This window comes from Rana temporaria, chromosome 6 (assembly GCF_905171775.1).
Source record: "Rana temporaria chromosome 6, aRanTem1.1, whole genome shotgun sequence".
NCBI lineage: Eukaryota > Metazoa > Chordata > Amphibia > Anura > Ranidae > Rana > Rana temporaria.
Genome location: NC_053494.1, coordinates 19,435,782 through 19,448,667, shown reverse-complemented (window position 1 = coordinate 19,448,667; position 12,886 = coordinate 19,435,782). Strand labels below are relative to the sequence as shown.

The following is a 12,886-nucleotide window of genomic DNA, read 5'->3' as shown; positions in this document are numbered from 1 at the left end:
AGTGCCCCCCACATCAGAGTTCCCCTTTACATCAGAGTCTGCAGGATTCCCCCTTACAATGAAAGAGGGAACTCAGTCTGCGGACCCTGATGTAAGTGGGAAAGAGAAAGCAGTGGACTCTGATATAAGGTGGTCTCTGGTCACCAGAGCCCCCCTCCACATCAGAGTTCCCTCCTTAGATCATGATCTGCAGTGTTCCCCTTTACACAAGAGTTCCCTTTCACTGTAAGGGGGAATCCTGCAGACTCTGATGTAAGAGGAAACTCTGTGCTGGCTGGGCTATATTAACCTGACCTTCATGTCAATGAAGACATATTTTTTTTTTTTTTACTTTTGTTTAACTTAAACACATTGCTAATAGCACTAGCTATATGTTTATAGTTTAAATACTGACATTTGCATTGTTCGGCACTGAAAACTATAATTTTAGGTACTTTTTTTGCAGTGGCAGTAAAAAATGTGGTTCTGCCAGTAGATTTTATGATTTTTGTCAGTAAATTCTCGTACACGATTGTGTAGACAGGGCCCCAGTGCACTGTATTGCCCGGGGGCCTATAATGCTCTTAAGATGACACTGCATATGAGCTAGGCCCTGCTAACTTCATTCCTTTGTGGTCATAGTTTCATGCTCTGTTCCTACAGGATGCCCCTGTTCACTTTAGGATGTTCCCAGTCCTCTTATTACTCAATATAATCCAACAAAAAAAAAGAAATAAAAAATTGGCAAGGTAAGGTATGTAGGGCTGGGAAGTCAGTCTAGGATGGAAAAGGACCTGGGGGTCCTAGTAGATAATAGGCTCAGCAATGGCATGCAATGCCAAGCTGCTGCTAACAAAGCAAACAGAATATTGGCATTAAAAACGAGAACTCCTCCAGAGATAAAACGATAATTCTCCAGTTTTTCAAGACTCTGGTCCGGCCGCACCTGGGGTATGCCGTCCAGTTCTGGGCACCAGTCCTCAGGAAGGATGTGCTGGAAATGGAGCGAGTACAGAGAAGAGCAACAAATCTAATAAAGGGTCTGCAGGATATTAGTTACGAGGAAAGGTTGTGAGCACTGAACTTATTCTCTCCATGTAGAAGAGACGCTTGAGAGGGGTATATGGTTTCAATTTACAAATACTGTACTGGTGACCCCACAATAGGGATACAACTTTTTTGCGAAAAGGGAGTTTAACAAACCACGTAGCCAATCATTAAAATTAGAAGAAAAGACTTTAAACTATGTAGAGGGTTCTTTACTGTAAGGCCCCATACACGCGATAGAATCCATCCGCTGAAAAATCCCAGCAAATGGGTTTCAGCGGATAGATCCTATGGTGTGTACACTCCAGCGGATCTGTTTCCGCGGATATTTATCCCCTGGGATGGATTCCAGCAGATCGAATATTCGCTGACATGCCAAACAAATCTATCTGCTGGAATCCATCCCAACGGATGGATCCGCTGGTCTGTATAGACTCACCGGATCCATCCGTCCGAAGGGATCCCCCGCATGCGTCGTAATGATTCGACGCATGCGTGGAATTCCTTATATGACAGCGTCGCGCACGTCGCCGTGTCATAATCGCGGCGACGGCGCGACACATCATCGCCAGAGGATTTCGGCGCGGATTTCATGGCGATGGTGTGTACACTCCATCGCATAGAAATCCGCGGAAAGCCTCAAGAGGATTTATCCGTGGAAACGGTCCGCTGGACCGTATCCGCGGATAAATCCTCCCGTGTGTATGGGGCCTAAGAGTGGCAAGGATGTGGAATTCCCTTCCACAAGTGGTGGTTTCAGCTGGAAGCATCGATAGTTAAAAAACTAATTAGATAAGCACCTGAATGATCACAACATACAGGGATACATACAATGTAATACTGACATACAATCACACACATAGGTTGGACTTGATGGACCGATCCTTGGAGGTGACTTGAGGTGAACGGATTCTTCAAAAAGCCCTGGTTATACATAACACATCCACACAAAATAGGCATAGAAAATCCTTTCGAACCCACCTCGTATTGCCTCCTGCGGCTGATGTAGTCAGTGTTGCGGTCGCTCCAGTCATACTCCATGCGTTCCTTCTCTTGTTGGTCCAGCCAGTAAAGCTCATTGGTGCAGCGTTGCATGTAATCCTGCAGGGTGTTTAAATCTCGTTGACGCTTCTGGGATGCACCCTGTGACATAAAATGGAAGACTGTCACTATGGAGCCAAGTATGAGAACACAGGAGGTTCTGAAGGACTACAGATATAATAGTAAGGTTTTCCCAGAAACAACAAAGTATGAGGAATGTAATTAAAGGAGTTGTAAAGAAAAACATTTTTTTGCCTAAAATTAATGGGCCGGATTCAAAAAGCCCGGCGTAAATTTGTGCGGGCGTAGCGTATCTCAGATACGCTACGCCGCCGTAACTTAGTGAGGCAGGTTCTGTATTCAGAAAGAACCTGTGCCCTAAGTTAAGGCAGCGTAGCGTATGTGGTCCGGCGTAAGCCAGCGGAATTCAAATTATCCATGCAGTGGGCGTGTTGTATCGGAATGAAGGCTGACCCCACGTAAATGACGTTTTTGACTAACGGCGCATGGGCCGTCCGTGAACGTATCCCAGTGCGCATGCTCCAAATTACGCCGCAAATAGTCAATGCTTTCGACGTGAACGTAACTTACGTACAGCCCTATCCTCTATGGAGACTTCTATATTGATGAGCCTCCTAGTCTCCTATCGCATGCGAGTTGTTCTACTTGTGATTTTATTAAAGTGACACTATGGGTTTGTTTGTTTTTTTAAATAACAAACATGTTATAATTGCCCCCACTGTGCAGTTCGTTTTGCACGGAGTGGCCCCCGATCATCGTCCTCTGGGGTCCCTCGGCGGCTCTCGCGGCTCCTCCCCGCAAGAGCTAACCCCCCTCCGAGAAGCTCTCTCCCGAGGGAGTTACCTTGGGGGTGCACTCCCATGTTATACACTCGGCGTGCATAGCTGCCGAGTGTATGACACGGCCCCACCCCCCCCGGCGGCCACGGCAGTGGATTTGATTGACAGCAGCGCGAGCCAATGGCTGCACTGCTATCAATATATCCAATGAGGAGCCAATCGGCCATGGAGAGAACGAAGCGAGATCGCGTCCTCGGAAATTCGGGGCTCAGGTAAGTAAAACGGGGGCTCGGGGGGCCGGACACAGCAAGTTTTTTTTTTTTTTCACTTTAATGCATAGGATGCATTAAGGTGAAAAAACACCAAGGTTTACAACCCCTTTAATCTTTGTTGCCGTTCCCTTTGTCCTAACCTCAAAAATGCTGACTTGGCGTGATGACACAAATTCCCACAGACATACTCTTATATGGAAAGCCATTTCAGAAGAGTGGATGTTGTTCTAAGGTGTAACTAGGGGGCCAATTCTATATTAATGCCTATGGCTTTGAAATGGGATATCTAACAAACTCCTATACAGTGGCAATAAAAAGTATGCAAATCCCTTGGAATGAACTGGTTTCTTCAGTAATTTGCCAGAAAATGTGATCTGATCCTCAGCAATAGACAAACATAATGTGCTGACAACACACAATCCTAAATTCTCAGGTCTTTATTGAAATAACCCATTAAACATTCACAGTGCTAGAGGAAAAAGTAAGTGAATCCATAGCCTAATTACTTCAGCAAAAGGTATTTGGGTCAGAAGTTTGCACACCTAGGGCCGGATTCAGATAGAATGCTCTATCTTTCTTCCGGCGTAACGCATATCAGATACGTTACGCCGCCGTAACTTTGGGTGCAAGTTCCGTATGCAGAAAGAACTTGCGCCCTTAGTTACGGCGGCGTACCGTATTTTCTTGCGCGTAAGCCCGCCTAATTCAAATGGGGATGTTGGGGGCGTGTTTTATTGAAATTTTACTTGACCCCGCGTTTTTGAAGTTTTTTTTGAACGGCGCATGCGCCGTCCGTAAAATATCCCAGTGTGCATTGCTCCAAAGTACGCCGCAAGGCCGTATTGGATTCGACGTGAACGTAAATGACGTCCAGCCCTATTCGCGAACGATTTACGCAAACGACGTAAAAATTTCAAAACTCGGCGCGGGAACGACATCCATACTTAACATTAGCTACGCCTCATATAGCAGGGGTAACTATACGCCGAAAAAAGCCTAACGTAAACTACGTAAAAAAATGCACCGGCGGGCGGACGTTTCTGAATCGGCATAAATACCTAATTAGCATATTCCTCGCGTAACTATACGGAAGCGCCACCTAGCGGCCAGCGTAAATATGCAGCCTAAGATACGACGGTGTAAGACACTTACGCCGGTCGGATCTTAGGGAAATCTATGCGTAACTGATTCTCTGAATCAGGCGCATAGATACGACGGCCCGCAATCAGAGACACGACGGCGTATCAGGTGATACGCCGTCGTATCTCCTATCTGAATCCAGCCCCTAGAGACCAAATAATGAAACGAGTTGGGAGGTGTGGTTTAGAGCTGCTTTGATTGATAAAAGGCACTCAAACATTTTAAAACTGCTGTTCATAAGAAGCATCAGCTGATATAAACAATCTCTCGCCAAACGGAGCTCTCTGAAGACATATGATCAAGAGCAGTTCATCTGGAAAGGGATACAAAGCAATCTTAAATGTTTAGGCATCCATCAGTTGACAGTTAGTCCAATTGTCTATAAATGGAGGAGGACAGTTTAGTACTGTGGCTACTCTTCCGGGAAGTGGGCACCCAGCCAAAGTGGGCACCCAGCCAAGATGACTCACAACACACAACACGGAATCCTCAATAAGGTAAAGAAGAATCACAGAACAACAGCTAAAGACTTGAAGACATCACTGGAACTGGCAAACATGCCTGTTCATAAGTTTACCATAAGGAAGTCTTCGAACAGGCAGGGTGCCCATGGCGCTGCTCTCCAAAAAAAAAAAAAAAAACATTGCTGCGCACTTGAAGTTTGCCAAAGAGCACCTGAGCAAACTTCAGTGCTACTGGAAAATGTATTGAGGACTGTTTAAACAAAAAAAGACTATTCGGAACCAGGGCTGGCGCTACCGCTAGGTAGATGCGTCGTCGTATCTATGCACCTTATTCAGCAAACCAGATAAGCCTGAATTTTGGCTTCATACGACCGACGTAAGTCTCCTACGCCGTCGCATATTTACACTGGCTGCAAGGGGCGCTTCATTGATTTACGCGTTGAATATGTAAATGACCTAGATACGCCGATTCTAGAACGTACTTACGCCTATCGCAGTAGTCTACGCCGTTTATGTAAGGTGTACGTCCGGTGTAAAGTTATTCCACATAAAGCAGGGGTGAGTCATGTTAGGGTATGGACCAGGGAACAGCCGTCGTATTTTACGTTGTTTACGTAAGTCGTACATGAATGTGGCTGGGCGTAGGTTACGTTCACGTCGTAGGCATTGAGCCGTCGTATCTTAGGGAGTATATGCGACGTGATTCTGAGCATGCGCGCGCATGCGCTGTTCGTTCGGCCCTTCATTTACATGGGATCACGGTTAATTTAAATGTATCACGCCCACTACCTTCCTACTTTGAATTAGGCGGGCTTACGCCGGCCAATTTACGTTACGCCGGCACAAGTTTGGGAGCGAGTGCTTTGTGAATACTGCACTTGCCTCTCAGAGTTACGTCGGCGTAGCGCATATGAGATGCGCTACGCCGGCACAAAGATGCGCCGACCTACGTCAATCCGGCTATATGTGTTTGTCTATTGTTGTGACTTGGATGAGAATCAGATCACATTTTATGCCAAATTACTGCAGAAAACTAGTTAATTCCAAGGGGTTCGTATACTTTTTCTTGCCACTATAAGTGTGATGGTCAAGTGTCGCCAAACTTTGGGCGTGATTAGTGGTAAAATAGGGCACCCGGTCAATGGTATTAAAACTAAATTATTAGTGCAAATAAAGGAGGCATAGAGTGGTTACTGGTACTAGTTGTAGCAGTCAACTGCGACAACCAGGCTCCTTGACTAGTGACACTGGAAATTAATGACCATGTGCTAGAAAGAGAAATGACTAGTGGCAATTAAATGTCAAAATGGCACAAAACAATTGGTTCTTACCAAGAGTTTCTGATATTTGACTTGTAGTCCGCTGATGTAGTCCTGCGGGAAGATAAAAGCAGTTAGTGTGATAAGTTGCACATGGACATGCACCTACATTAACGTGGAAGCCCCACCACAATGATGCCCACCTTGTCGCCGTCTTTGTTAATGTGGTCTCCCAAGGCCTTGATCTCATTGTGAAACATGTTGTGCTCACTAATCTGGTTCTCCAGGTTGGGTAAGTCGGTGGCAAAGCCAGTACCATTGAGCTGCTCCTGTGGTAAAAAAAATACAAGAAGAATATGATATATACAAACAGGAAATGTTGTGGTCTGTTTTTGTGCAGGTGCCATGTCATGGGCATCCTTTCTTAAAGGGGAGGGTGTTGTGTAGTCTTATTGCGAATTGCATTTTTCTATGTCTAAAAAAAATAAAGAATGCCCCCCCCCCCCCAGTAAAATAAAAAAAAGCAATTATTATTGCGGAGTGGGGGAGGGAGGCAGAAATAAAAGCGTATTCAAGTAATGTAGAGGAAATGCTTCTTCTTAGGCAGCACTTCCACAAATGGCGGCAGAAGGTTAACATTTTGCTTGAGCAGGGACTGGGAATGCAAGGAGGAACGCACCAGAAACGGAACATATAAAGTCAAAATTCAATTTTAAATCAGACTCATGTCATAAGAAAAAACATGTTTCGGGGGTTCACAGGGTCCTCCTTTCATCAAGTGTTGCTCTTTCAAAGTGTGTACCGGAGAAAAAATTGAAAGAATCCTGAGTAATAAGTCAGATGCAAATCCTGGAATGATCATCAGACCAACTGCAATTTTAACAGCCCAGTACACATATTAGTTAATAGTACCAGGCCCTGATGAAGGGCCAACAAACCCCTGAAACAGGTTGGCTTTTTCGAGTCTGAATAAAATGAAATCTGGACTTTATACATTGTTTTTTCTAGCTTTCCTTTTTGCATACCCAGTCCCTGCTTCGAATACAAAAAAGAAAAAAAAGGTAAGAGAACCTGCCCCCCAGGTGAACATAGCCTAATACCGGTGACTGTTGGTACATCGCATGCTTCTACACTTTATCATCTTTACAAACTGCATAAATACTGTACTTAGTGTTCACATAAACCAGACATCTATTGATACGCAAAGCAAACTGTTCTGTGTGTATTGATTTGTCTCTCAGATCTGACGGGTAACTGAAATGTTATCTTGCATTACCCAAGAATACACCTGGGTGGTTATATTACATATCCTCATCACTTACCATCTTGTCATCTATGACTTTGCTCCAGTTGACTTTTGGGGCCTCCAAGGCAGTAAACTTCTGATTGTAGACCTGATCATGCTTCTGTCTCTGGCTAGCAAGACGTTCTTTCAGCTGACGGATGCTAATAGGGGACAGTTGACAGTCACTAGGGGCACCACAGAACACACAAAAACAGTTATGAATGCAAAGTCTTGAGTTTAGGGTGGGGTGTCCATAGTCTACTGGTGAAACCACCATGGGGCAGTGCATGGGCAGGCCATATATAGAAAGGGTCCTACTCTGTGCACAAGAATCTGTACTTTCATACGTCCTCTTTTTTATTTATTTTTAACTAATGTGCTATAGTATGCCAATTTTTTTTAAAGGGAGGCATTAGAAGCCCTGATGAGTTGTTATTGCAGTCTCATGGTAAATGTAGCCCTGTTTATGGGCATAGTATCATCAGACTACACCATAGTGAACTCTGTCTTCCTCACACTGACCAGTGGTTCAGCGGATTTCTGAATTATGAAGATTTTATTTCTATCCATAAAAGCTATATGTTGGGTGGAGCACTTCTTTAACAAGCGGATTTCTTGCAATAGACATGCAGTCATCTTGTGTCTCTGTATCCTAAAACTGTCAATTTACAGCAACTGGAAGATAAACAGAAGCAATATTAAGTCATCAGCTGTCAGTTGCTCTAATGTGAAACTCTCATCTATTTTGTTTATACTCCGCTCATATTGTTTCTACAATGCAAATGCTCTTATACGTGTTGCGGTTTTCCCTTTTTTTTGCATATGGCCCTGATCAGCCATGCTGAAAGCACAGAGTATTTTGTTTGTTCCTGGCGTGCATTCTGCAAGATAACTATCTGTCATAAGTACTGAACATGGCAGAAAAAAATAAAATAAAAATTGACTGAAGTAAACAAGCTGCACCTATAGACATGTACATACTCTGCTCGGGTGTGCTATATTTGATGTATATCAGAGCTATAATTGCTTTAACTGCCGACACGCCTCATATCCTCCTGCTCAGGACCGCTCCTGAGGAAGTCTGTGAGAGGGCGGAGTCAGTGATGTCACTGAGCTTCCCAGAGAGACCAGGGATGACCAAGGATGTCAGAGGAAATAGACACAAGGGTCTCTGCACCCTCTATAGCTTTGCTCTCCTTTTCATTAAGGGGTCAGGCCATCCAAAATGTATATGTTAGTTATAGGCAGAGCCTGATTGACTTTTTGCTTGCCCTGGACACTCCAAAAGTGAAATCTTCCTACCATAATTCCTGTTCAGCTGGGAGTTTTGGCTATCCCCACCCACCTTTTGTGTGTTTGAGAGGCTCTTTTTTTATATTATATAAAATAAATAAATCTAGCAAGAATTTGCACAACAGGTGTGATGACCTGGGAAATCTATTCAGGGATGTTGGTAACCCTTCATAAACGGGCACAGCAGGTGTGAAGACCCTGGAACTCAGCTCAGGGATGGTGGGAACTGCTCAGAACGGGCACAACGGGTGTGCAGACCTAAGTACCCAGCTCAGAGATAGTAGGGACCCCACATAATGGGCACAGCAAGTGTGCAGACCTGGGGAAACAGCATCAGGGATAGTGGGAGCCCCTCATTAATGGGCACAGTGGGTGTGCAGACCTGGAAAAACCAGCACAGGGATAGTGAGAAAACCCCTCATAATGGGGCACATCAGGTGTGCAGACCTGGGAACTTACCTCAGGGATAGTGGGAGCACCTCATAATGGGCATAGTAAGTGTGCAGACCTGAGAAACCAGCTCAGGGATAGTAAGAAGCCCTCATGATGGGCATAGCAAGTGTGTAGACCTGGGAAACCAGCTCAGGGAGTAGTGGGGGAGCCCATCATAATGGGCACAGTGGGTGTAGAGAGCTGGGAACTTCGTTCAGGAATAGCAGAAACCACTCATAATGGGCACAACAAGTGTGCAGGCCAGGGAACTACGCTAAGGGATACTTGAGGCCCCTCAAAATGGGCACAGGTCCTACATGAGGGGAGGACAACCCATACACCTGTATAGGGCCCAGGTAACTCAACCAGAACCATCATTAATGTGGGGCAAATGCTGTCAGAGTGGACCTGCTAGGATGCAGAGAAGGGAGTAATAAGCGGATCCCTGGTGTGTGCATGGAGCAGTCAAGTCCAGCTGTCAGGAATGGCGGTATGCGTCTGGCTGTGTGGGGGGGGGGGGGTCAGGCCAGGCCAGGGCATGCCGGTGAAGGGCCCTGTGTAGGAGAAGGAAGAGGACATGGGATGGAGGAGATAGGACTGGAGGAGGAGGAACACATGGGATGGAGGAGATGGGACTGGAGGAGGAAGAGGACATGGGATGGAGGAGATGGGACGGGAGGAGGAGGACATGGGATAGAGGAAATGGGACTGGAGGAGGAGGACATGGGATGGAGGAGGAGGACATGGGATGGAGGAGGAGGACATGGGATGGAGGAGATGTGACGGGAGGAGGGACACACGGGATGGAGGAGATGTGACGGGAGGAGGAGGCCATGGGATGGAGGAAATGGGACGGGAGGAGGAGGAGGATATGGGATGGAGGAGATGGGACGGGAAGAGGAGAGAGACATGGGATGGAGAAGCAGAAGGACAGAGGATGGGATTCAGTGGGATGGCCAGTGGGCCGAATTGGTGGGACGGCCAGTGGGCGGGCCCTGGGAAATGTTGGTGGTCAAAAGCTGTGTAAGGGGCCCCAATATTTCTGATGGCTGCCCTGGGTGGGCAGATGTGGGAACTGAGCTCAGGGTTAGTGAGAACACCTCAAAGTAGGCACAGCAGGTTGGCAGATCTAGAAACTCCACACAGGGATAGTAGGAGCCCCCCCAATAATGGGCATAACAGGTGTGCAGACCCAGAAAAATCTAGCTCAGGATAGTGGAAACCCCTCAAAATCCCTCATAATGGGCACACTAGTCATGCAGTGAAGTTCAAGAAAAGGTTTTTTATTGATAAAAAGTGGATATTTTCCTAGAACATTATTTTATCACTGTATATTGTGACACGTCAGGATTTTTTTTTCTGCTTTTAAAGTTACCAAAAAGGTCCACCTAAAAGTATTTTCTGTATGTTCCCCTATTAATGCACCCAGTGAATAAGAGAGGATCCTCGTTCTATAAAAAGGAACATGACTGACTGGCTACTCTGCCCGACCACCTGCCAGGGATAAAGTGTCACTGTGTGCTCTATTTCTGTCATCAGGATTCCTAATCGGCTCAACTTTGACCCTCATAAATGGAAAAAATGAAAACCGGTTGAAGACGTCTGAGATGGGCTTCATCTGATAGATTACCGCAGAGACGCCGTCATGGCGGCTGACATGAGGGGAGAAGACTGAAGCATGGGAATAGGACCTTGTCCCATTTCTTATGATGTCTGTATCTCCAGAGGAGAATATTCTTTGATTTATGTCCAAGCTTATATGTTGCCTTCTCTGGTTCCTCCTTTCAAGACATTAAAGTGACACTAAAGGTTAATTTTTTTTTTAAATAACAAACAGGTCATACTTCCCTCCACTGTGCAGTTAGTTTTGCACAGAGTGGCCCCGATCGTCCTCTTCTGAGGTCCCACGGCGGCTCTCGCGGTTACTCCCCGCAATCGCTAACCCCCTCTGGGTAGCTCTCTACCAAGGCGGTTACCTTGCGGGCGCGATCCCGTGTCATACACTCGTCGTCCATAGCCACCGATTGTATGACTCAGTCCCCGCCCCTGGCTGCCGCGTCATTGGATTTTGATTGACAGCAGCAGGAGCCAATGGCTGTGCTTGCCATCAATCTATCCAATGAAGAGCTGATCAGGCCATGGGGAGAACGCGGGATCGCGCCCATGGCAATTCGCGGCTCAGGTAAGTAAAACGGGGGCTCGGACACATGCAAGTCGTTTTTTCACCTTAATGCATAGGAGTGCATTAAGGTGAAAAAACACAAACCTTTACAACCCCTTTAATGATATTTTTACATATTTTTTTGGTATTTTTCAGTACATACTTTATTTTAGATCAAGTGGCCTCATCACTGTGTTTCTGCATTTCTCTTGCAATGCAGAAAGATCAGGGCTTGGTAGAAGGGGCATGACAACACCCTGCCACAGTGCTCTTCTCAAGAGCTCTCAGTCCTAAAGCAAGCAGGGGGCCTGGCTCTTGGGAGAAGGTATGCAAATAATGCCTTGATGAGTGGATATCAGTCTGGAGGTGGTAGGAGTATTCAAGTAGGTTGCATTTGCATGCGATTCTAGGTCTCCCTGATTGGAAGAACTGATACAATATATGAATAGGGCGAGTCATGGACAGTCAGGCTGAGGAGGGCTAGATGATGCTGGATGTCCCTCCATTCAGGATATGAGGTGGACACGATTTTTCTACAACAGAGAAAACAAAATCTCCCGAAAGTGGCAAAAAAACATTTTAACCATTCCCTGCTCTATTCAAAGCTTTAAATGGGTCATTCATCCTAACCTGCTATTTTGGGTAGATGTCCACCCAAATTCTTCCTGCAAATGCCAGTGATGTGTTCCCAGGTCCACCCACCATTACACAAGGCTCCACCTTCCCTGTTGGACTTTTAAATTGTTATATTATGGAGAGAGTTGGAAGTCTGGAACAACCCCAAGGGCTACGGCAGTGGTTCTCAGCCTGGGGGTCGGGACCCCCCTCGGGGGTCAAATGATGATTTGCCAGGGGTCACTGAATCCTGGGCTATTCCTGAAGCCCGCATCACTCTCCCAGCCTTTTTGCAGCCACCCAGCAGGGCTATCCCTGGAGCCTGTGGCTGCCCAGCTGGGCTGTTCCTGGAGCCCACGGCCGCCCACTCAGCCTCTTCGCAGGTGCCCATTCAGTTCACAGCATGGCTGGGGGCAGACTCTTGAGGTCAGCTGACTGGTGATGAATGTGAACGTGGATGGGCTAGAGAGACCCCATCTCCTGATTTTGGCATAGGTGTCACTGCTGCGAGACACCACAAAGTCAGAGACACAGTGAAGCCGGAGACACAGTAAGTGGATTATAGTTGCTCAGGAGCGCTAAATGTCTGTGGTTAAGGGCGCAAATTACTTGTCCAGTGCTTTGGGGTGCTGACAACCCACGCTATAAAAATAATTTTACTGTTAGGGGTCCCCACAACTTTTTAAAATGTTTTATCAAAGGGTCACGGCACTAGAAGGTTGAGAACCACTGGGCTACGGGAAAAGAGTCGAGGAGGCGACCCTCAACGCTGGAGCCCCTAATCAAGCCAACAGGTGAGTCAACTTGTCCATTTAAAGAGCACCAATCATTTGTATAGATCCAGAATAGAGGGCATAGGAAGCACTCACTCCTCCTGGATCATCTCTGCCTGCGGGTGATTGAGATGGCGAGCCAGCAGGGCATCCGTTTCCAGCACCACAACGAGCTTCTCAGACTCCCCGATGTTCTGGAGGGTGGGGTCCCTGTGCATCACAGGCTGGGAAGAGACAATCCTTTCCACATCCTGCAGGGAAGACAAAAAAGGGATTAACTTGTGAACAGATTCATACAATCCACGATGGTGGGACGTTAGTGGTT

The 12,886-nt window shown here is 46.4% G+C and overlaps 1 protein-coding gene across 2 annotated transcripts in view; it reads right to left on the bottom strand.

Moving 5' to 3' along the window:
- PPL (periplakin) overlaps positions 1 to 12,886 on the bottom strand; it is a 113,708-nt gene that overhangs the window by 27,523 nt on the left and 73,299 nt on the right. For both annotated transcript variants that reach the window (XM_040356392.1, XM_040356393.1), the window contains 5 exons: positions 12,658 to 12,812; positions 7,325 to 7,448; positions 6,206 to 6,331; positions 6,075 to 6,116; positions 2,008 to 2,169 (listed from right to left, as the gene is read on the bottom strand). In XM_040356392.1, coding sequence (XP_040212326.1) covers positions 2,008 to 2,169; positions 6,075 to 6,116; positions 6,206 to 6,331; positions 7,325 to 7,448; positions 12,658 to 12,812 — 609 coding nt within the window. The remainder of the gene's footprint in view (positions 1 to 2,007; positions 2,170 to 6,074; positions 6,117 to 6,205; positions 6,332 to 7,324; positions 7,449 to 12,657; positions 12,813 to 12,886) is intronic.